Source organism: Phoxinus phoxinus (assembly GCF_949152265.1).
Source record: "Phoxinus phoxinus genome assembly, chromosome: 16".
NCBI classification, from domain to species: Eukaryota; Metazoa; Chordata; class Actinopteri; order Cypriniformes; family Leuciscidae; genus Phoxinus; species Phoxinus phoxinus.
In genome coordinates, this window is record NC_136891.1 from 5,717,975 (window position 1) to 5,741,393 (window position 23,419).

The following is a 23,419-nucleotide window of genomic DNA, read 5'->3' on the forward strand; positions in this document are numbered from 1 at the left end:
TTCACTCTGATTCAAGGACAAAGAGACAAAACTTTGTCCAAATCAATTAGCAAGCATTAGTTTGAGGAGTCAGAATTTAAGAATAACTCACAAAAAAAAAAAACCTGAAGATCCTTGGATCAATTTTCTTTTCAGATTAACTTGTCAACTGAGCCCGAAATCAGTAAATGCCATTAAGCCAGATAAAAAGAGAAGGAAAAAAACCACTACTAATGGCTTTTTTTGACAACATCAAAGATAAAACTAATCACTTGGGGGATAAGGCTAATTTAAGGATTCCTTTCCTCAAATTAGTATTTGTTGTTGGGCAAAACAGATGGAAGGTAGATGAAATCCTTAACAACCTCTTAGGAGCTGAAAGCTGAAAGCTTGAGCTTGTGCTCACTCACCTCGTGTTCACGAGCAAGAAATATAACACAGACAGACAGAAGCGCGCCCATCTTATCCTGAGGTGTTTATTGCACCTAACAGCCACCTTCTCATCTCTCAAAGATGTAATCATTCTGTGTGTTTCTTTCCCCTTGTGCTGTTGTACTGTACGCTTCTAGACAGAGACTGTAAGATAATCAGAGAGACATACGACATCTTGTGGCAAGACGAGGAAGCGCAGGACACAAATTAGGACAGAGAATTTTTAAACCAGTGAACTACTTTAAATGTGTATAACTAGATAAACGTTTTGAAAGTTTAGGGTAGGTAAAAAGTAAAAAAAAAAAATATATATATATATATATATATATTATTACAATTTAAAATAACAATTTTCTATTTATTGTTTAAGTAAAGTTTAATTATTCCTGTGATGGCGAAAGCTGAATTTTCAACATCATCACTCCAGTCTTAAGTGTCACATGATCCTGCAGAAATCATTCTAAAATGCTGCTAAAGTAACATTTCTTATTATTATCAATGTTGAAAACTATGACATTTTCTTTTCAGGATTCTTTGATAAATTAAAAGTTTAAAATAACATTTGTTTGAAATGAATGGAGAATACAAGTATTCATTTCTTTTTTTCTTTTTTTTTAAGTATACTGACCTCAAACTTTTAAACGGTACTCACTTGACAATGCACAATCATTTCTAATAAACTGAACCCAAACTCAAACAATTAATCACAATATTGAGATTCGCATCATGATCCAGATATCTATAATAACATCAAGTCTGGGTTGATTCCTGAATAAAAGATTATCACTCAAAAGCACAAATCTAAAAATAAACAACCCATGACTGATCCTTTCCTTTCTGTAGCAAGCTTATACTAGTCGAAATGTCCATCAGATCCACTATATCTGAGATAGTTGCTAATTAATCTCCCAAAGTGCATGTGGAAGCATCCCACGACTGCCATCCGACGATTTATCTGCAATCTAATGAGTCCACGCTGGCAAAAGCTGCGAGAACCGACTTGCTTATCGCGCCAGGGGTGGTAATGGCGGCTCACAGCAATTCACGCCATTACAGCTCAATCTGGCAACATGGCCGCATGATAGGTTTAAACAAGCCACTCCTCCACAAAAAACCTTTTTGAGGCACAGCTAAAAGCCTTTCTGAAGCAGAGATGTGAGATGAATGTGATAAAACACGTTCCCAGCTGCTGCACAGATCCACCAGCGCGCCTCGCCCCCGAGTAGGTGCCGATAGTACTTTCTGACCCTCATGGCTCCTGAGCGTTCCCAGCATCCCTCTCCATCTGCCGAGCCTGGCTGGTGCTACCGAGGCGGTGAGGGAGTGCAACCAGAGGGCAATGCTCTGATGCTGGGGAAAGTTCTGCTCTGGGAGATCCTGCAGCGTTACGGTCGCAACACCTGCATAAATCCTGGCTGATTCACTCCCGTGCATATCAATAGCAGAGGAACTACAGGACAGCAGTGACTGGATGCGTGGTGCGTTGTCTGAAAACGCTATGAGATGGATTATTCTCTTAGCCTGTTTTTGACAAGCACAACACTGGTAAAAAAATATATATTTAAAAAGAAAAATTGGTGCTTGCTCATGCAAAAGTCGGCACCATGATGCTAAAGAATTACTAAGGCGGCAGAGTTCCCACAGTTTCTGAGTTCTGAACAATGCATTTCTATTATTTTCAAGACTTTTTCAAACATTTCATAGACGGCACTCACAAAGAGTGGTTTCTAGTCTAAGAGATGGTTTCTAACTGTGAAGCAGAACAAATTATGTAGACTACAGAAACTACAATTACTTTTCAATGACTTTCTATGATTCTAAGTTTCAATGACTTTCTTTCCCGGAAAAACAAACTTTCGAAGGTTGTTTTAATGACCATGGGAACCATGTTGGGCGTAATGAGAGATTGTTTACAAAGTCAAAGGATTTTTCTTCTGAGTAATTCTAAATCAATCACTTAAGAAAGTAATAGCTAAACATTGATTAGACAGAAAAAAACTGAACAATAAGCTTTTGTGCTGTGTTTCTAGAGCAGCGCTTCAGACAGATGCCAAAACTGTTAAATTAACTTATAAAAGTGGAAAGCCAACGTGGAAACAAACAAGCTGCATTAAGGCAATAAAGTATCTTATATTTGACATTGAAGCACAAAAACAATTGGAGAGGGATTCGCTTTCATTCAGGTATGCAAATGTTTTTGTAAGACTGATAAGATTGCAAATGGCACTCACAAAAATGAGTCATATCTGTAAGCAAATCCATTAGAGTTTGATAAACAATGAGACAACAACAGAGGAATCTCAAATCATTCAATTAGTGATGGATGGATGGATTGACATTGTAAAAGGAATTGAATAGCACACTAAATATGTTTTATAATATAAATATTTTGCAGGAAATTCAGCTAAATAAATCAATAAATGAATTGATTAATATTTACATACATTAAAATTACCGGTATCTTATTTTTTGGTTTGTATCAACCGAGTTCCATTAATAAATAAATAAACAATTTAATTTAATAAATAATTAATTTAATTCCCCTCAGTCACAATACTGTATTGGTAATCATAGCAAAAAAAAAAAAAAAAAAATTATCATTCATTAAATAATATACAATTAATTAATATTCAAATTATTTTACATTTATTAAAACAATCTTCAAGTTTCATCAAACAAGTTTTAAAAATAAATAAATAAATGAAAATAAATTTCCCCTCACAATACTGTATTGATTATCTCGTGTCAAAAAACTTTTTTTTATTGAAATTGTTCACATTCATATTTTAAAGTAAATAAGCAAATAAGTATTTTAAAGTATTGTACCATATTTCAGAGTAAAACAGAATATTGTTTCAGAAAAAACAGGGGATGGGGCTTGATTTTAGTGTACCTCCTCCTACTTTACCATCCAGCTCTACTTTCAACAATCTATTATAACAACTGTTTTAAGTGACATGGGGGCTACAAGCACCAACAGACTTCTGCACCAGTGACCCCTTATTCACCTTCTGATTGAGGTTAAAGACAACCAGCGGTTTGACGGCAGAGTTCCCGTCGCACAATCACACCGTCCCTTGTGAAAACTCCTTTCACAGGCAGAGCTGTTAGCAGAAGTGTCGGACCACGCAAGGCTCGTTGCAGCGCACCGAGCCAAAGTACAGCTTGTTCGATCACCTGGAAATAGTCTAGCCTAAGAGCTGCCACACAGAGAGCAGAGACCTTGACAATCTCTGTTGTTGGCGGTTGTGTTCTGCATGTACTCACTGCTGCAGTGCTTGTCCACTCCATCACACTGAGGACTGCTTAATCCCGCCTCCTCTCCCACAGGCTTCCTGGTTGCCACGGTGCTTGGAGTGATTGGCGGCTGCGGTGTGGTCTGAAAGGCTGGGAGAGCCAAAAAAACACAAGTTATCATGGAGACCCAAACTGAACTGGAAAAATTTCTGACAATATGCTTGCTAAGAAAGATGTAAAAACTAATAAGTTTCCTTGTAATTTATACACTGTGAAAAGGTTTTTACTGTGTCGTAATTTTCTAGTGCAAGGAAATTATATTTATTGCGAAAAGCAATTTTTTAAACAGTACTCTAATTGTGAAAAATATTGGCTTACAGCACAAAACAATATAAAAGCCCATTATTTAACTTGGCATTTTGCTGAATATATATAGTATCCCACTATTTTTCCTTGACAGTATCAATGTGTCTTTACACATAAAAATATATGGCTGCCTTCAGAGGAAATTTTAGAAAGATGGTCCTTCGCAAGGTGATCAAAATCATGTTATAAGGAATACAATTTCACCTGCCAAAAGCTAAAAAAAAAAGAAAAAGAAAAAAAAAAAGATTTATACATACATACAGAAAATCAAAAAGACTTGGTAGGGGGGCTTTATCACACTGTAGAGACCCCATTAAATAAGGGTTTGTGGCTTTTAGACTGTCTGTTAGCTTTAAGGGTAATCTATTTGCTAGTACTTCTAATACATGACAAAACTTCACTTAAGAAAATGATTTTAGTCTCTGGGAAAACGGAATAAAAAATATTGATGACTCATCCTGCACTCACTCATCTTGTCCAATCAAATGCACACTAGATTGATAATGCCCCGCCTCCTAGTACCACCTACATCTAATTGGCAATAGTAGTAAATCATGTCAATAGCTTTAAAGGAAATTAAAGGTTTATGCCTTATATATATATATATATATAAAATGATATATATTTTCTCCCAATTTCTTGTTTTTAAAGGAAATATATCAACATAGAAAACTGCCCTTGTCAAGCCATTTCATGGTGGTTTTTAATTCAGATGCAGCCCAACTTAAAACTTGAACACCACAATACCGATTACCCATAACTTCTCCACTGCACCATATAAAATATTCAACAGCACTTCTCTAGAGCAGGTCATTTTTTACCCCACCGTAATCGCTCAACACTGAACCGGTGCAAAATGAAAAGGAACCGAGGGGCGGCTCGGAGGGGGTCCGTGTGAGATTTTCGTTACAGCAGACACAAAATGAACGAATTACAGGAACCTGAGCTAAATCATTCTGAGAGAAAACCCCCTGGTGATTAAAGGGTGGTGGGGGAGCTCGTCGCCAAAACTCTCGCAACAGCCTTTAATGTGAACTACAGTAATCTTTTTTCCTGGAAAATGTTGCCTTTTTTCTTTAAAATGAACAGCGCAACATTATGTGCCTTTAAGAATTAAACCCCTAACACAAATGTTAGTGCTGATGGGTGTTAAACAAGGTACTGGCGTGCATGCTAAAATCTAGGGCTGAAACCCAATTTGCATATTATTCTAAATGATACCCTGTAACCATAAGGACTGGTATATTAATTATTCAAATACATTTATTAATTTGTTTATTTATTTGCATACATAAGCCATGTAGAAATAAATAATAAGTATTTACAGTATATACTGTACATACTTAAAAACAAACAATATATACTATATTTATATACACATTTATATGTATTTATTTATTTATTTTTATATATACATACAAAATACCTGGAAAGGAAATAAAAATAAAAGAAAATGAAATGAATTAAATAAACAAATGCATTAAATAAAAACATTTTCTACATGGCTTATTATAGACCTAAAATACAAGTGTATAAAAATACAAACTAGTCTACATCATCGCATTTATCTAAAACTTTGGTTACATATTTGGTGCTATATACAGCACTACATGGAGAATAAGGAGAAAACATGTGCATGTGTTTTGGACGAGGATTGATTTGTGACAGTTTTCCAATATAGTGCACAACGTGTGAACTGAAAGTCTACAGTAGCTTAAAGAAAGTGTTGCGTCACCTCTCTTCTTGCGGGACTCCTTGATCTCCTCACACATGCGGTCGAATTCAGGGTCCAGTTCAGAGGCGATCATGGCGTGTGCAGTATCCTTCAGACTGCAGGCCCTGTGGCGGATGATTTTATCTGTATGCAAGCACAATGTAAGACGGTAAGGCCACAGTCAATGAAAAATTCATTTGGGTGGATGAAGAAAGAGCAATGCTCTTGAAGACTGAAAGCAAGATTTCTGGGTTTTAAAACAGCACAATTAGTTGAATAAATAATCAAGACTACAAATACAACGACTGCAATTAGCTAATCGTGAAAAAAAGAAGAATTACAACAAAACAGAACACAAGCTCACCCATTATAATCAACACAGTGTAAATAAGCAGCATAATTTATTCCAAATTTGAATAACAGTAGTTTTTAATGTAAATTCCATGACTGCATTGTCAAGGGAACTCATTATTATCATTATTATTTTATCCAGAAACCTGCTGGGTATGGACAAACTATTAAGTAAAAATCAAAGTCTATCCTTAAATACATCTGAAGGGGCATTGCTGCAGTTATTTTCTAAAAAGAGTTGATGAATTCCGACAACATGAACACCCATATACATATACATTGACAATGTCATGTTGGGAAACGTATAACTTTAAGCAAATGAAAACTGCAGTAACCAACAATAGGAGCAAAGATATTAATGAATATAATGCAGAATGGTAAAATGGTGATATTAATGGATTATTACAGGCCTACAATATAAGTCAAAATGTGAAATAGGTGGTGACAACGAACTAGCCTACATTACCGCATTCATTAAAATATTCGGTTACATACAGTATATACATATATCCTGATTTTAATCAGGATAGCACCATATTTAAAGGGATAGTTAAAAAAAAATTTGTTTTCATAATTTACTCGTTATTCCAGACCTGTGTGAGTTTCTTTCTTCAGCTGAACATAAAAGATATTTTAAAGAATGTTGGTAACCATACAGTTTTTGGTCCCCATTGACAAATTGCGTTAAATTAAATTTGGTGTCTTACCCAACTATGGTGGTCTATACTGATACTGTTGCCGCGTTTCAAACGATTCATTCAATGTTCCCTACAAAGTGAAAGCCACATAGTGCACCACACAGGGAATAAGGAGACTAGATTTCTTCCACTCTGAATCAACAAAGTGGTTTAAACTGTGAGCACCCGTTGCAGCAAAACATTTTCAGTTAACGCCCTTTGACCTGCTGCAAAGCTACTCCAATCTCTTTATTTTGACCATCTGACTGAAATAAAATGGTTTTAATCACAGATATCACAACAACTAGGGCTGTTAAACGATTAATCGCGATTCCAAAATAAAAGTTTGTGTTTAAATAATATATGTATGTGTACTGTGTATAATTATTTTGTATAAATACACACATATGCATGTATACATTTAAGATCTATTTGCATGTATATATTTATACATAATTTATATTATATATAAATATTTTATATATAAATAACACATTTTTCTTAAATATATACATGCATGTTGGTGTATTTATATAAAAAAATATATTATATACAGTATACATACATATATTATTTAAACACTAACTTTTATTTTTGATGCGATTAAACGCGATTAATCGTTGCCCATTACAACCATTTCAGTGCTCTAGATTTTTTCCAGACACAAAGATTTAACAAAAAATAAATAATAAGAAGAAAACTATCCCCTTTGGGGCTTGACCCCTAATAAACAGATTTTGGAAACAACAAGAAAAGAACTTCAGAGGCAGATAAAAATATAATAATAATAAAAAATTGGTGCTGTAATCAGGCAACGGCTCTCTGTAATCGACTGAGATTCAGCCGAGAACCTCAAGCATCAGCTTTTTTTTTTATATCGAAAATCTGAAAAATACTTCTGAGGCAGGAGCGCTCCACGGGCAGTCAATCAAAGCATCTGTTTACAAAAACACACTGGTGTGAGAACGGGGATTACTGTGTTTTCTCAAAGTTCTCAGAGCAACCATTTGCATTCTATCCCCTTTCCTCTCTCTCTATCGTTAAATCAAGCAGCTTTTAAACATGTAGGGAGGAAAAGTGTGTGTGTGAGAAAAGAGAGCACGCTACTGGGTAGTCCTCATTACTCCAGGACAGGCTGGAGGTCAGGATCTGGCAAAGTTTGCCTCTTAATTGGAAGATGGGCCTAATTAAGCCATCTAGAGCGAGTGAGAGGACACTCTTTACTCCAGTCAAGGATATAAAGGCAGGCTGAGAGGAAGAGAGCGTAAACACACTTATTTTGACTTTCAAAGCACTGTTCAAAGATCTTAGACTGCTAGTGCCAACATTGACAAATAAACAAATGGACCTGAGAGAAATGGAATCAGAAATGCTCAATCCAGCTCCTGGAGATCTGCCGTCCCACAGAATTTAGGCTATGCTTGGAATAGCATACCAATTTACAAGAGTACTGCATTTTATCAACAATAACAAATAAACAAAAACAATAAAATATTAAATACCGGTATCAACAGATTAATGAAAAACATTTTAAACAGTGCTAGGATACACTGTTGTCACATGACCTCATCGCACAGCATGTTTAATTTAGCAAGTGGCGCCTAGTAATCTTAAAAGTAAAATTGGTTAAAGATGTGAAACTATTTTTAACTATTTTATTTTGAAACTATTTTGATGCACCATTTTAAAAACACATAAGTAACTGTTGTAGTGGCAATGCTGTAAAACTGGATACATTTTCCGAAACATGTTTTCAAGGGGGGAAATTATACATGTATATACTGCATACAGTATGTGACACAAAATCAGTCACATGGGTCAAATTATTTGACATTGAGAAAGCTGAATAAATAAGCTTTCCATTGGTGTATGGTTTATATGATACAATGATAGGCCGAGATACAACTATTTGAAAATCTGGAATCTGAGGGTGCAAAAAAATCTAAACATTGAGAAAAATCTCCTTTAAAATTGTCCATTTATGTTCGTGATTATGCTGCATTCACTCACAAAAATAAATGTTTTATATATTCACGGTAGGAAATTTATTAAATATCTTCATGGAACATGATCTTTACTTAATATCCTAATGATTTTTGCCATTAAAGAAAAATCTATAATTTTGACACATACAATGTATTGTTGGCAATAGCCACAAATATACCTGTGCGACTTGTGACTGGTTTTGTGATCCAGGGTCACATATGTCTAAATATATGTGTGTATACATAAATACACAAAGACATTTAAATATACATACACTTGCATTCACAATGTTTTACTACATTCTCAAAAATACATACTGTACTTCGACATCCCCAGCTAAGTACATACTTTCAGTATGATCTATGTGAAGTGGGATGCAGTGTTGAAAGTTTAAGTAGTTGGTTTAGAACAGGGATGGAAGGAAACTCAGCAGGGAGGCTGATGTCCAGGGGCAGGATTGGGCAGCTCTGAATTAAATCATTTGAATTAGAAGAACCTTAAAACTTGCATACCAAGACGTGATTTTGAAACTTCAGCTGGGGTACGATTTCAAAGCGCACATTTTCTAGGAATCTGACTTTCAAACAACCACTGCAAGACTCTCTTTAATAAAAGGGAGGTTTCCGTACTCTATTTGGATCTGCACTGCAATTCCAAGAACAGAATTGATACACAACAACAACAACAACAAAAAACCACAACAGTGAATTAACTAAAATAATACCTAGATAGTGAAGGAACAGATTTTAAGTGAAATGTTCATGCTTCACTTGTGAGAGTAATGCTTAACAAATGGACTTTTGACAGCTCCTAAATCCCATATTCCCCTGCTCTAAATGGACCAGAAGCCTCTTTCAGTTTCCTTATTAATGTAGCTAATTGCGTTTTGTCTCGTTCCTTCAGTGGCTCCTCTGTGGACGCTGCATTTAAACAAATGGCCCACGTTCTCCCAGCAAATGGGCTACTATGATTTATTCATAGGCACCGGCTGCATTTAGCCAACAACCTTCAATGGCTGACCAATTAATCCAGACGTTTGGGAGTTAAGTCCTGACAAAGAAATCTTAAGTGTTGCGCAGAAGAAGCCAGCTAGCAGACTTTCAACAACATGAACGGAAATCAAAGCAGAATATACGGCCGTCTTATCTCACTTCGCGCAAAAACAACGATGTGGTAATCACATGACAGTTTGGACAGGTTTTTAATTTTTAATATGAACATCTTTTTTTAAATAAAGCATGCCTTTCACATCAGAATGGCTCCTTGCCACATTAGATGGGCTTGCGGATGATGTTTGGAATGCTATATGTGACTCTGGACCACAAAACCAGTCACATGGGTCAATTTTTTGACATTGTGATTTATACTTATACATATATTGCCACAAATATACTTGTGCGTCTTGTGACTGGTTTTGTGATCCAGGGTCACATATGGTCTGAATCAGTATTTCAGGTACTGGGTTTCCATGACTCAATTCATTCTGGTTTAGTTTATATGTACATGTATCGCACGTCCATTAACATCAATAAATATCTGACATGATTTTCTAAACTACAAAGTGTCCCAACTGACCGACCGTATGGCCAGAGAATAGCAAGAAGTCCATTAAAGCGATGAATGGGTTTTATGGAGTGCTCATTATAGTGCCATTTTTACTCTGCGGAGAGATCAGTGACAATGATTTCCTGTGCCTTTTGAATGAAGAAGGGTCAATGGGTTAATATCTAGCTGCATTTCCTGTCCTCAAATTCTCATATCTTTCAGTGAAGAAGCAAGTCTGACTGATTAATCATTGATTTAATGTCCTCTACACTTCAAGTACAGCAGTCGCTGCTGCTTCTTTCACTGTTTTCGAAGCTCTAAATGGGCTTTATGCCAGACGTCACATGAATAAACAGGGAAACGGGTCTCATCGCATCCGCTAGTTGGAAAAAGTGTTAACAGCAGTATAAACTTATGGCGACATCTATCGAATTGTAAGGTAATCTGCTAACCTAGCTAGTTATTTTTGGTGTTACTCAATTTTAATATCCGAATGTTACTGAGAAGAAAAATAATAAAAACTTTTAGATATCAATCAGTATATGTAATGGACAACATTTATGCTCATTTTTGGTAGATTCTTTAAAAGTTTCTTGATTAAAACAGCTCTATATTTAACAAAGCACAAACAAACGACCCGAAACAGAAGAGATGCAACCTGTTTTGTAGAATACAGAAGTATATTGTGCAAACCCCGTATTAAGTGCAAGGGGTGTGCACAAGTAATCGACTAATTCTGCACCAAAAAGTAAAAAAAAAAACACCACTTGAATGTCAAACATAAATAAATTCCTCTTTAAGATACAAGGTAAGATAACATGACATAACCAACATATTCTGCTCAACTCTGCACCAACTCTCCTTAAAAATGAATGACTTTCTGTTGCTGCGTATTGCTGGCAGTGTGAACGCCCTATATGACTTGTTCTAATATTTATACAGTTGCTCTATATTATATATTTACCTCCTGGGTCTTTGTCTGGATTGTACTCTAACGCGTTGCTGCAAATGAGGTCAACGTCCACTAGAAAATCACTGGCGACCGTGTACTTGTGAGTGTCGATCTTCATCATGATGGCGGAAAGGTCCATAGGCTGTGTGATAACCTCGAGGTAGTCTGACACCTAAAACAGAGACACTCATAAAAACACTTTCAAAAATTATAATTTTTTTAAAGTAAAAACTAATATATATAAAATCTATAAACTGTTTAATCTTTTGGGGTCAGTGAAATTTTCATTACTTTTTTATTAATGAATACCTATTCAGCAAGGACAAAATAAATGTATCAAAAGTGACAGTAAAGATATTTATTGTCACAGAAGTTGTATATTTAACATATATGCTGCTCTTTTGTACTTTCTATTCATCAAAGAATTTTGAAAAAATTGTATCACAGTTTCCTCAAATATATGAAGCATTATTCACATCACAGTAATTGAACTGTAAGAGAAACATTCAAATTCAAAATTTGAAGTTTAAAGGGATAGTGCACTTTAAAATGAAAATTCTGTCATCAGAATGTCAGTAACCAAACAGTTAACTGGTCCCATTGACTTCCATAGTAGGAAAAAAAAATACTATGGCAGTCAATGGGACCAGTTAACTGTTTGGTTACCAGTGTTGGGGGAAATGCATTACAAGTAACGTGAGTTACGTAATCAGATTACTTTTTCAAGTAACTAGTAAAGTAACGCATTACTTTTAAAATTTACAACAAAATGTCTGAGTTACTTTTTTAAATAAGTAACGCAAGTTACTTTGTTTTCCTATTTATTGACTGACAGCTCTCCTGTCCTCATTTTGAGACGTGTGTGTGTGTGTGTGTGTGTGTGTGTGTGTGTGTGTGTGTGTGTGTGTGTGTACGTTTATTGTAGTTCTAGACTAAATGTGAACACTTGCACAAAAAAATATTCAATATTCCTCAAAATGAATAAAATGCAAAAGTAATGTAACGCATTACTTTTCTAAAAAAGTAACTAAGTAATGCAATTAGTTACTTTTTAAGGGAGTAACGCAATATTGTAACGCATTACTTTTAAAAGTAACTTTCCCCAACACTGTTGGTTACTGACATTCTTCAAAATATCTTCCTTTGTGTTCAGCAGAAGAAAAATTCATACAGGTTTGAAACAACTTGAGGGTGAGTATATGATGACAGAATTCTTATTTTAAAGTTAACTATCCCTTTAAGAGAAACTTTGAGTATATGTTATTTTTTAAATAATTTTACAAAATACAAAACAATTTAAACTGAAGATACATATGACCCAGACATTTTCTTGACAGGCTTTGTGAGCTTCACACTATAACAAACTTTGAAATTGTGTCTCACTCTGTATTCATTGACACACAGTCCTCCTCATTTGCTTCTTATATTGATGAACTTTTTAATTGCCTCCTCAAATTTACTGATTCAGGTAACGATCCTGCCTGCAGCTGTCGTATAATGACAATCATTTGATTTGTTTGGTCTGGGGGTAGCTAATAAACCATAGGTGCTGCTAATTAGATGGTAATATTGAACGAACAGAGTACAGAGCCCACAGGCATTATTCATACAGTTGCTGACGTGCAGTAACAGCTCACCTCCTCGATGTCCACGGGCTTGCTGAAGATCTGGAAGCGCTTGTCAGTGGCGAGCCGCTTTGTGACGTCCCTGAGAAAGAGGCGGAGCTCGCGCAAGGTGTTCTCCTCCTGCTCCTCCAGTCGGCACTGCTCCTCTGGTGAGAGCTGTCGAGGGCCGGGGTCTTCAGTGAGGGTCAGCACCTCCAGAGAGCACACTGGAAACACAAAGACAGACACAATCCCTCAGTACAACGCAACAACAGATAGAAATCATGAGGAATCTGACAAGTCTGATTCAAATTAATGATTAAAAAAAATGTTGTACTTCTAAGGGAGTAAGTAAAGAATCATTATGTCAGATTCATGACAAAATTCAAAATGAATTTTGTCATTTTTGACCAATTACATGCATTATTGCTGAATAACTGGAATAATTTCACTGACCACAAACTTTTGAACAGTAATCTGTTATATTTATATTGTGGATGCAATATACCACTCCATCCTAAAGAGCAGTGCAAGAAACATTATCAGAAAACCCGTTCTCTAAGCAATGGCATTATGAAAATCTTGTTTTTCCAAGTATTTTGTTCAGAAATGGAATCGGATTTTAACACCAGATGAAATGCTGAGTAAATGGCCTTAAACGACTCAAAGAGTCAGATGACACTGAAACTGTGCCAGAGCAGCTAGAGGAATTATAAACACCCAGCATTATATGGATGAAGTCGAGAAACGCTTCCCACCACAGCGTGGGCCGCAAAGTGTATTATTGATTTCTGAAGAGCTCCAACAAACAGCCTGACAGCTGCAGTAATTCAGGGCTGCATCTGTACAACGAACCAAAAACAGACTGCCAGAAATGACCAAACACAACAAGCAAAGAGTGCTAATGTGGCACTGCCTTGTAAAATATTGCTGACAGAAAAAAAAAAGAAAAAAATTCTCGCCAAACAGGCCTGAGGACCTAATCCAAAGATCTGGGCAGAGTGCCTGGCGATTATTGAGCCACCAGCCTCAGCAATTTGCTTTGTGGCAGCAGCTAGCAAGCAGTCATGCTAACTGTGAGCGTAATTATAGCTAATGGTTATGGCCCGGCGTTTAATAGAGCTCCTTTCTCCCACCACAGATGCTATGCTGCCAAAGGAAGTAGAGTTTTTTTGTTTTATTCAGAGATGCCCGTGGTCGACCCATGGGAGGACCCCTGCTCTGCATCAATGGGTCATGATGCTTGCATTTCCACTTGAAAGCCATTCCCTGCTATAATGGCTCCAACTGTGAGGGAGCCGATGAGCATGGCAATCGAACACGAGAAGATATTCAGAAGAGGACATGAGGAGCACCCGGGATGCCCAATTTATGCAGCAACAGCAGTAGCAATTCTGGAGGAGCAGCAGCGGTGGTGGAAGTAATTGCAATGAGAAAAGTGACAGCACTAGTAGTTATCACCCAAAAATGAATTTACTCGCAGTCATGTCGTTCCAAACCTGTATGACTTTCTTCTGTGGAGCATAAAAGAAGATATTTTTGAAAAGTCTATTTCTGTCCAGACAAATCAGTGTTATTATAGCAGTGTTTATAATATTAACCCTTCGCCATTGACGGAATTTTTCAGCAATCCATGTTTCACTGTTATACGGTAGGGGGCGCTATTGTGCATCTTCTGAAAGAGTACAGCATCTCCAGATCCAAGAATAAGCGAAGAAGCATTAGAAGCGATACAAGCATGCATTAGCTAACGCGATCGTAAGACATTCAACAGCATATAAATCAAAACTGCCTAATGTTACTGAATGAAATGTAGGAAGAGGAAGAAGTATGGGACTGTGCAAGCTTTGGTTGTGTTGATGGACTCGATCTTCTTTTTATATGTTGTGATTATCGTTCTGAATCCGATCTGCATGTACTTTTTGACAAAAATAAGATTTTCTCAGGTTTTTGTTCAAAACGTTGCTTTTTTGTGTGAAACGTACCCACATTAGTGTCCAAGCGGCGCTATTCTTTCTTTTGATATTCAGATATTCTGGGGCCATGAACATTTTGTGAAAATTATTTAGTTCATATTTTGAATTAGCTTTTACTTTTTTATTTTAAATCTAAATTTTTTGTAATTTTGTGCTTTTGTTTTTATTTTGATTAGTTTGTTTGCTTTTTATAATTTAAATCAAGTCTAAATTGTTCATGGTGCTTGACAGATATACAGTAATTGCTGCAAGTTGGTAAAGCAGTCCTAAACAGGTTAGAAAAGGGGGAGTTAACACATCAACCCAAGTGTAGACGAGTCTATACTTCTGGATTAACCATGGTAAACACTTACCTGTTTTTCTACTGCGGGGTGGTGCCTTGGCCGCCTGCACCAGAATGAGGTCTAAAAAAAAATTCCTACGTGCTTCTTCTCCCGGCATGGTTAAACAAACCACCTCCCCATATGAACGGCTGAAGATGCATTTTAGCTGTAAAAGAAAGAAAAAACAGAAAGAGGCATTTAAAAAAATACATTTAAACAACAAATATTACCCAATAACTTTTTTCAAATAGAGTTTTTCAGCTTCCAAAATAAAATTCCCAATGATATTATATATGTATAAGTGAAACTAATATTTCACTTTCAGCCTTGAGTTGAGCATTAAACCATTGGCTCATGAATTCAACATATATACAAACAGAACATCTGCCGTGAAAACCTGCCGTGAAAAGATCTCTGGGACTACAGAAAAAAGTATCTCACATCTCCCCAAAAAGTGAGGCAGACTACATACCAACTCATTTAAAACTTGTGTTGAACCCTGTTGGTTTGGTTTTCGCACAGCATTCTTTGTTCTGATGCGTTGCATTGTGTTTTCTTTCCTGTTTTCCCCCCGAAAGCACAATGCATGACGGGCTCTGACTCTCGAAAATATTTCTCCCGGCATGAAGCATTGTTCTGCTCAGCTTGAAGTTCGAAAGAAAGTTTGTTGGTAAACATACAGTATTTATAGTGAGAAATCCAAAGCAGGAAGAAAATCAAACCAATATGATGTGTGAAGAACACGTCTGTGATGAGTGAGTTGGACGCCCACTGAAAAAGTGTTTATCTTCCGTATTAAAATTAAGTGGCTTGAGTGTTCAAACGGTCAAAAATTCAAGTACATGTTCGCATAAGTAATTTGGCATAAGCAATAATGATTAAATACACATTGAGATTAGGACTTATTAAAACAACATTTATTTATTTTTTTGCATAATTTATTGCTAGTTAACAATTAGATTGGGGTTACAACTTGATTCTTAAACAGGCAATTATTTTCTCTGATTTTTGGGGTAGTTAGTGATCAGCGTTAGACAGAATGTAGCTCCAGGACCAACAAAACATGATCCTGTAAAATCACGGCCAATGTCAGTTGGCCAATTAGAAGAGCAGGATAACAAAAGGCTTTAATGAAGAGTGATTTGACGAAACGTAATGAATGGATGGAGAAGAAATGTGACGCACGCATCCTTCCCGACAGCCTAAGACTCATGAATGAAGTGAAAACCTGAAAATAATGATCAGTGTCTGGTGCACATGGTCACAAGGTGTCACTGAAGATTGTTTTAATGAGCAGTTTCATATTGCTACATTCAACTCTAATTTCACATGGTTAAGTGTGCCGTGCAAGTCCAATTACTGCAGTCTGGGAGAATTTTTTACTGAATCAGCAGTTAAAACTTCACTATAAGTTCATGCAAGTTTCTCAATAGGCTGCAGCAATCAAGACAAATTAATCCAAGTAAAGGCTAAAGACTTCTAAATATCTGAAAGCTCTCATACCCTAGTGCAAACGGAGTTATTTTAAAAAGTCCCCAGGGCTCCCCAAATATTACAACAAGGCGGAGGCACTAGGAGTGAAGTTCTCCATAATGAGGATCCGTGGAGCACTTAAGTTCAATTTCCAATCATGAGCGGGTGTTGAAGATCCAAACAATCCCTCATCAACTGCATTATTCTCCTCTTGGCAGATTTGTTTGCACTCAGGTTGCTTTCAGGCTTCTTTGGTCCAAACTCTTGAGGTGAGATGAAGGGAAGCAGAGCAAGTAACCCACAAAAGAGACAGGTAGTGATTTTATGATTTGTCTCAGGGCTGATGGAAGCCTTGGAGACTAATGCAGATTCTGAGAGGCAGAGAGCCAAGAGACTAAATAGGCCTTTCAACTCGCAAGAGACATCCTGAGGAAATGTGGAAATCAAAAAACACATTTCTTGTCTCTTCCTGTCTTTCTCCTATTGAAACATGTTTCATCTTTACTTCACATGAACAACAAGTAGATAAGAAACTTTATAGAATAGAGAGAATAAACTTGGCATTTGCAAACCAGTGTGATATCTTAATGTAAATTCAACGTGAAAGGACATGTGCAGTGTAATTTACTTTCATAATGTGACATTTTCAGGATGTTCATTGACAAGAAAAACAAAAAAAAAAGAGGTAAAATTAAGTTTTTCCATTTGCTGTCAATTTTGAAGGATCTCCTAAAAAGCACCCCACTGACTGAAACTTGAAGGGAAAAGTTCACCCAAAAATGGAAATGCTGTGTTGTCATTATTTACTCACCCTCAAGTCGTTCCAAAACCTGTCTGACTTTCATTCTTTTGTGGAACACAAAAGACGACATTTTTAAAAATGTCTCAGTGTTTTTTGTCTATGAATTAAAGTCAATGGGGGCTCCAATTTGATTTGGACCCCAACGTTCTCCAAATCATCATCTTTTGTGTTGTGAAAAAGAAATTAAGTCATACAGGTTTGAAACAACATTTTGGGTAGACTTTTCCTTTTAAGCGACACAATATTCACAACTTGGGGAAATCAACATACAAACTGTTACTTATTGACAATACATCTCTAAAAACAAGCCTTAATATCTTTCATTGTCAATTCTCAAGTAAATATATCTTGTTTCGAGGATTTTTAGAAAATTTTAAAGGAAAATTAGTTTTTATTTTCCTATGTAATGAAAACAAAAATTTTCATGTTAAACTGGAATATTAGAAAGTAACGATGAATCGCATCCAAAATAACATTTTGTGTTTACATAAACGTTCGTGCTTAATAAATGTGTGTGTACTGTGTATAATTATTTTATATATTTAAATACACACACATGCTTGTATACATTTAAGAAATATTTGCATGTATATACTGTATATAGATTTATATATAATTTATATTATATATAAATTATAAATATTTTATATATAAATAACAAATTTTTCTTAAATATACATGAAAGTGTGTGTATTTATATATACAAAATAATTATACACAGTACACACACATTTTTTAAGCACAAACGTTTATTTTGGATGCGATTCATCGTTTAACAGCCCTAATTTTAACACAAAAAAAGCTTAATATATACTATTCATATTGATATCACCTTCCACATTTCATATTGAATGTATTGTAGAGATTGTTAAATCTTAATTTACGATAAAACATTTTTTAAAACTTTACATATAGATTGTTTTATTAATGATCATTATTACCCATATTGTCTAAGATTAATCCATTAAAACACAAAATTACACAAACAGATAAAAAGACACCAGGCTGCTCAAAACCCTGACGGTATTACAGTGAACTAATAAGTGTACACTGAGGTGTAACCTTACACTGCTGGAGCTGACTACTGGCATGTGGCATCCCTCCTACACGCGCTGGCATGAGCCAAAACTCTTCCCGCAGCCGAGCACAGGGGCACGTACCTCCTTCCCGTGATCCATGCCACCTACTCCCACTGCAGATGCTGTTTACAGACGGAACTGGCATCTGTCTCTACATCTTTCTCTTTAAGAAATGTGAGATAACGGACGAGTTGAGAGATTTGTAGTGGTTATTTTGTTGCAGTTTCTTTTAATTTGTCGGAGGCCTCACCCCTGATGTGCAGTGCCGCAGAGAGGACAGCTGTCTCGCTGAACGTGCCAGAAGCCGAGGGCCAGTGCAAACTGTTCTCGAGCTTCTACTTTGCATATTTGGGCTGCACTTAATGCAGATAAGCTCAGGGGCTAATGAACCTTTTTTCATCTTGAACCAAAGTAGGTTCAATATATTCCCACTTAAGACCGACTTGATGTGTACAGAACCAAATTGTTACTGCTATTTAGTTTAGTTTAAATATATATTACAACCATGTTTGTCAATATAACGTGTCAATTTAGACTATTTAACATAATATAATATAAACCACTAAGTGAGAACAAATCACAATCCTTTGGTTCGTCAAACTGACTAGCAAAACAACTTGGTTTGAATCAAAATAGAGTTACAACTACACATCTTAACATAACAGTTACTTAAAGTTTCCACACTAGACACATACATACTTCTGACACTTAAGAGTAAAAAGACACACTAAGGAGGATTTCTTTTCATTAGAGGATTTTTTCCTAACGTAATAAAACAAAATCACAGTATGCCTTGGTTCCATTATCACATCACAAAAGCTCGTTCACAGTAAATGCTGCATCGCATGAACTCTGCATCATCACATCATCTCTGCATGTGCTGCGAGTTTGGGTCAATTATTAATGTGCATTTGGGAACACAACACACGTCAACCATCTTGCCAAACTTGTAACGAGAAGCACTTGAAAACCAGACGTCAACAAAAGAGATTCTTTAAAGACTGCTTGGTTTTCCTCCACCACAATACATTTTAAAGAAAGGATAGGCAATTTTGGGAGAGACTAGCAATAGCGATTTAGCTTTGAAAGCATAAGATCCCACCCTCCCTTCAGACTGTCTCCAAAGCCGCAACTCCTTCAAAACACATGAACGAGAACAGAAGGGAGCAAACAAAGGTCTCACCTTAGTGATTGCTATTAGGATATGAAGAGACTTTCAACCAGCAAAAAAAATTCTGGAACAAATCACCTACCCTCCCGCTAAACAAAATATCCTTGAGTTATACCATTAAAAAATTGTGTTCAAAACCTTGTTATTTGCCTATATACAGTCAATACACATACAGTAAACTTGTAATAATTTAGACTTCGCACTGTCGGGTTCAATCTGGTGAGGCGCTATTTAGTCTGATCCTTTTTGACACGCGATCATAGGATATATCCATCAGATTCCAGAAATCAAACATCCACGCAAAATATATTAAACATGTTCCTCTACCATTATTTACGCCATTCACTCATACTTTTAACACTTAAGTACATGCAATACGTTTCTTAAGCACCTGTGCTTTCCCCCAGTGGGTTACTTTAAGTCACTTTCCATACAGGAAAATGCATTACCATCTTATTCTAAAGCATGACTTCCGAGTACTTCATATAACTACCCTCTGACATCAGTGAAGGCCAAACATTTCCTGATGCTTTAAAGGGCTCCTTTCTGAATTTCACACACAAACCTTCCATCTCCAAATCTCAGAGGCCCTAGATTCAAGCGCTCATGAGTGGGAGAGGCCGGGATGGTTTACTCTAAAAAGAGAATCTGACCGTAGAGCTCTTGTGGTGTTACTGTGAAGCTGCAGTATTGATCGCGGATTTAGCACAGGACCCCCTGCCCGGATGAAGAAACGACTCTCACACCAAGGTAAGGGTGGTACGATTCAGAGCGAGGATGGTACGATTCCACCGAAGGGGCCTTGGGATACGTTTCAAAGCGGGAACAAGCTTTGTGGATTCAAACAGTCGATTCTCAGAATTTGCCAACTTCACCATTCAAAGCCACTTCAGATCTTCTGTGGTTGTCAAAACTTGGGGTTGACGTCAACATAAAACAACATTCGTAACCCATTTCGCTTCTATACTATGGCATTTTTGATTGAAACGGGATGTACAAGGACGGGACTTGATTGTATCCATCAGGAATGGACTGGATCATGAAAAGAGTGTGTTCTATACCACAATTGAGTCAGAGCAAGATTGTGGAGGAATACTGTCCTCCTGAGACATTGCTGGATACACTTTAAGGAGGTTTTTTGACCAGGATGTGCAAGAGAAGCCTGAATTACTGTCGCGCTTCAGCCAAAAAGGAAGGTCCTTTTAAGATGGAACTATGGATGCACAATATTAAATATCATATAAAATATCATTAACTGGCCAATATTAAAATTATACTATTTTGTCTAAATGTACATTTATTTTGTCTAAATTAAAAATTAAAACGTAATTATAAAAAGAAAAAAAAATATCAAAATATCCATCTTTTTTAAATGTTACAAGTTCATTTGGCATCCTAACAATATACAGTAATGTACATCATGATCTGCTGAGCTTCTGAGTTCAAACTGAGCATCAGAATAGGAAAGAAAGATTATTTATGTGACATTCCTATCAGCTAAGAACAGAAAACTGAGGCTAAAATTTGCACGGCTTACCAAAATTGGACAATAGAAGATTGGAAAAACATCTAGATTTCTGCTGCGACATTTTGATTTTCGTGGGGTCAGATCCATGCTTTCATGTTGTTTATGCCAAATTCTATCCAGCCTTGTATCAACAGCACAGGCTGGTGGATGTGTAATGGTGTAGTGAGTATTTTCTTGGCACACTTTACACACACACACACACACACTTTACACACACACATGCACACTTTACACACACACACATGCACACTTTACACACACTATGGTTTTAAAAGTATGATTTTTGTTATAAGAAACAATAAATAAATAAAAAGTGCATCACAACCAGTGAATTAAAAATTAACTTGATTTTCAAAAGTCAATCAATTTGCAACAGCTGAATTTAACATTTTAGCCAAACATGTCAGTGTCTGAGTAACATGTCATTTATTTAAGCCACAAAATAAATGTAATTCAGTAAAATTAGTATAATGACATTTTTTGAACGTCTCCAAGTTTTATAATTACCCAAAAAATCAAACCCCTTACGTTATCACATCTGTCAAAAACCTAAGCTGGCTGTCGGCTGGAATATTAGACTAAAAAACATAGACATATCACACTCATGGGCAATCAATGAATGCTTTGAAATCCACATCATTTGAATATCACAACATTGATGTCTGTCAAAAAAATACCATGCACAATACACGGCAGTATTTACGAGAAGCAGAGGTCCAGCGCGTACACACATAACCTGGACAACTCACGCTACTGGATGTTTTTAATGCGCCATAGCTTTCCGAGAAGAGGGAAAAAATGGCAGCCTGAACGTTATCAGAGACGATACGCATGTAATACATAATGCATGCAAGTATAAATTTGTTCTTCACTCGCTGAAACTGAATCAGAATGATCAGGGAACTGAGTGAAATACTTCACACTGCATGCTAAAGAGAATAAACGCCAATCCAAATAGAGAAACTTTGACAGGTTAGTGAACATTGGTCAACGTGTTGGTTTTGACGGACATTTTTAATGCACGGTTAACATTGTGTTAACTGATGTTAACATTCCTGATTTTAATATTTTTAACAACTTTTTTTTATAACTTTTGTTAAATGATCTTGAGATGAGTCCCTGTAGTGCTCCAAATTGACTCATATGCTGATGTAATATATATTATAAACTTGACAGGTGATTTTTATAAAATGTAGTTTAATCACCATCTTCTCAGTTTAAAAGATTAAGGCAGTTATCAAATGCTTAGTTTTCCAATAAAAGAGGATACATTTTTACACAATTTGTAACATTTAATTTCACTTTTCAGCAAAATCCACCCACGAATGGCTATAGATAAATATAGATATATATTCTCTGCACATTATTTGATCCACTTTTCTTTTTTTTTAATGTTTTTTCTGTAGAGCTGTTTTGAAACAACATGTATTGTAAAAAGCAGTCTACAAATAACCGTGAATAGAATTATATGCACTGACTGCAGATTCTAAATCACTGTCATATATAGGTAGAATTTCAAAGTGAAGACACCACAGGGGTCTTCAAAGGGTCCTTCAACACTGAGAGTTGAGTCAAATTTCCAAAGCAAATGAGGAAACAAAAACAAGTGTGACAAAAACCCAGTGCCACAGAAAGGGTGAAATAAGCAACCCATCCTTGTCTACTATCAATTAAACATGTGTCTTTCCTCAGAGGAACGAGCCTGGCTTTAATGAACACACCTTGCAGGGATAGAGTGAGCGAGAGACGGCCTGTCAATAACATTAATGCTTTTGTTCTAAACACACTCGTGCCCTCCTGGTGGGCATCAGTCATTTCAGCAGGGGCCATGATCAAGGGCTTCACCACCAGCCAATCAGCAGTCGCCCAGCGACGCACCCTGGGATGCATGGGGCGCACAGCATGAGCCGCTGGAGGCTCTTGATGCTGGATTGTGAGGTGAAACCGCAGCGCTGCCAGAGTGACTCCCCGTCAGCATAATTAAGGGAGAATATATATATATATAATTTTTTTGTTATGTGACTTCAGACTGCATTACTTATCACTGCCTTCCACTCTCTCGTTGCTCCTTTCATTTTAAAGACTTCTCTCACATGCTCTTCCTGCCATGTCTTTGAGAACTGATTTTAATGCCCCTGGTGCGCTTAGAAAAGGACTAGAAAAGAATAGAAAGGGAATGATGGGTACAGGTCAGACCTTGAAGAAAAAGGAGGACAGGCGGACA

General features: G+C 36.4%; 1 protein-coding gene across 2 annotated transcripts in view; it reads right to left on the reverse strand.

Moving 5' to 3' along the window:
* The window catches only part of atad2b (ATPase family AAA domain containing 2B), an 80,242-nt gene that overhangs the window by 37,526 nt on the left and 19,297 nt on the right, over positions 1–23,419 (reverse strand). For both annotated transcript variants that reach the window (XM_079584639.1, XM_079584638.1), the window contains exons 20-24: positions 15,173–15,308; positions 12,877–13,070; positions 11,252–11,411; positions 5,750–5,872; positions 3,679–3,798 (exon numbers count right to left, since the gene is read on the reverse strand). In XM_079584639.1, the coding sequence (XP_079440765.1) occupies positions 3,679–3,798; positions 5,750–5,872; positions 11,252–11,411; positions 12,877–13,070; positions 15,173–15,308 (733 nt within the window). The remainder of the gene's footprint in view (positions 1–3,678; positions 3,799–5,749; positions 5,873–11,251; positions 11,412–12,876; positions 13,071–15,172; positions 15,309–23,419) is intronic.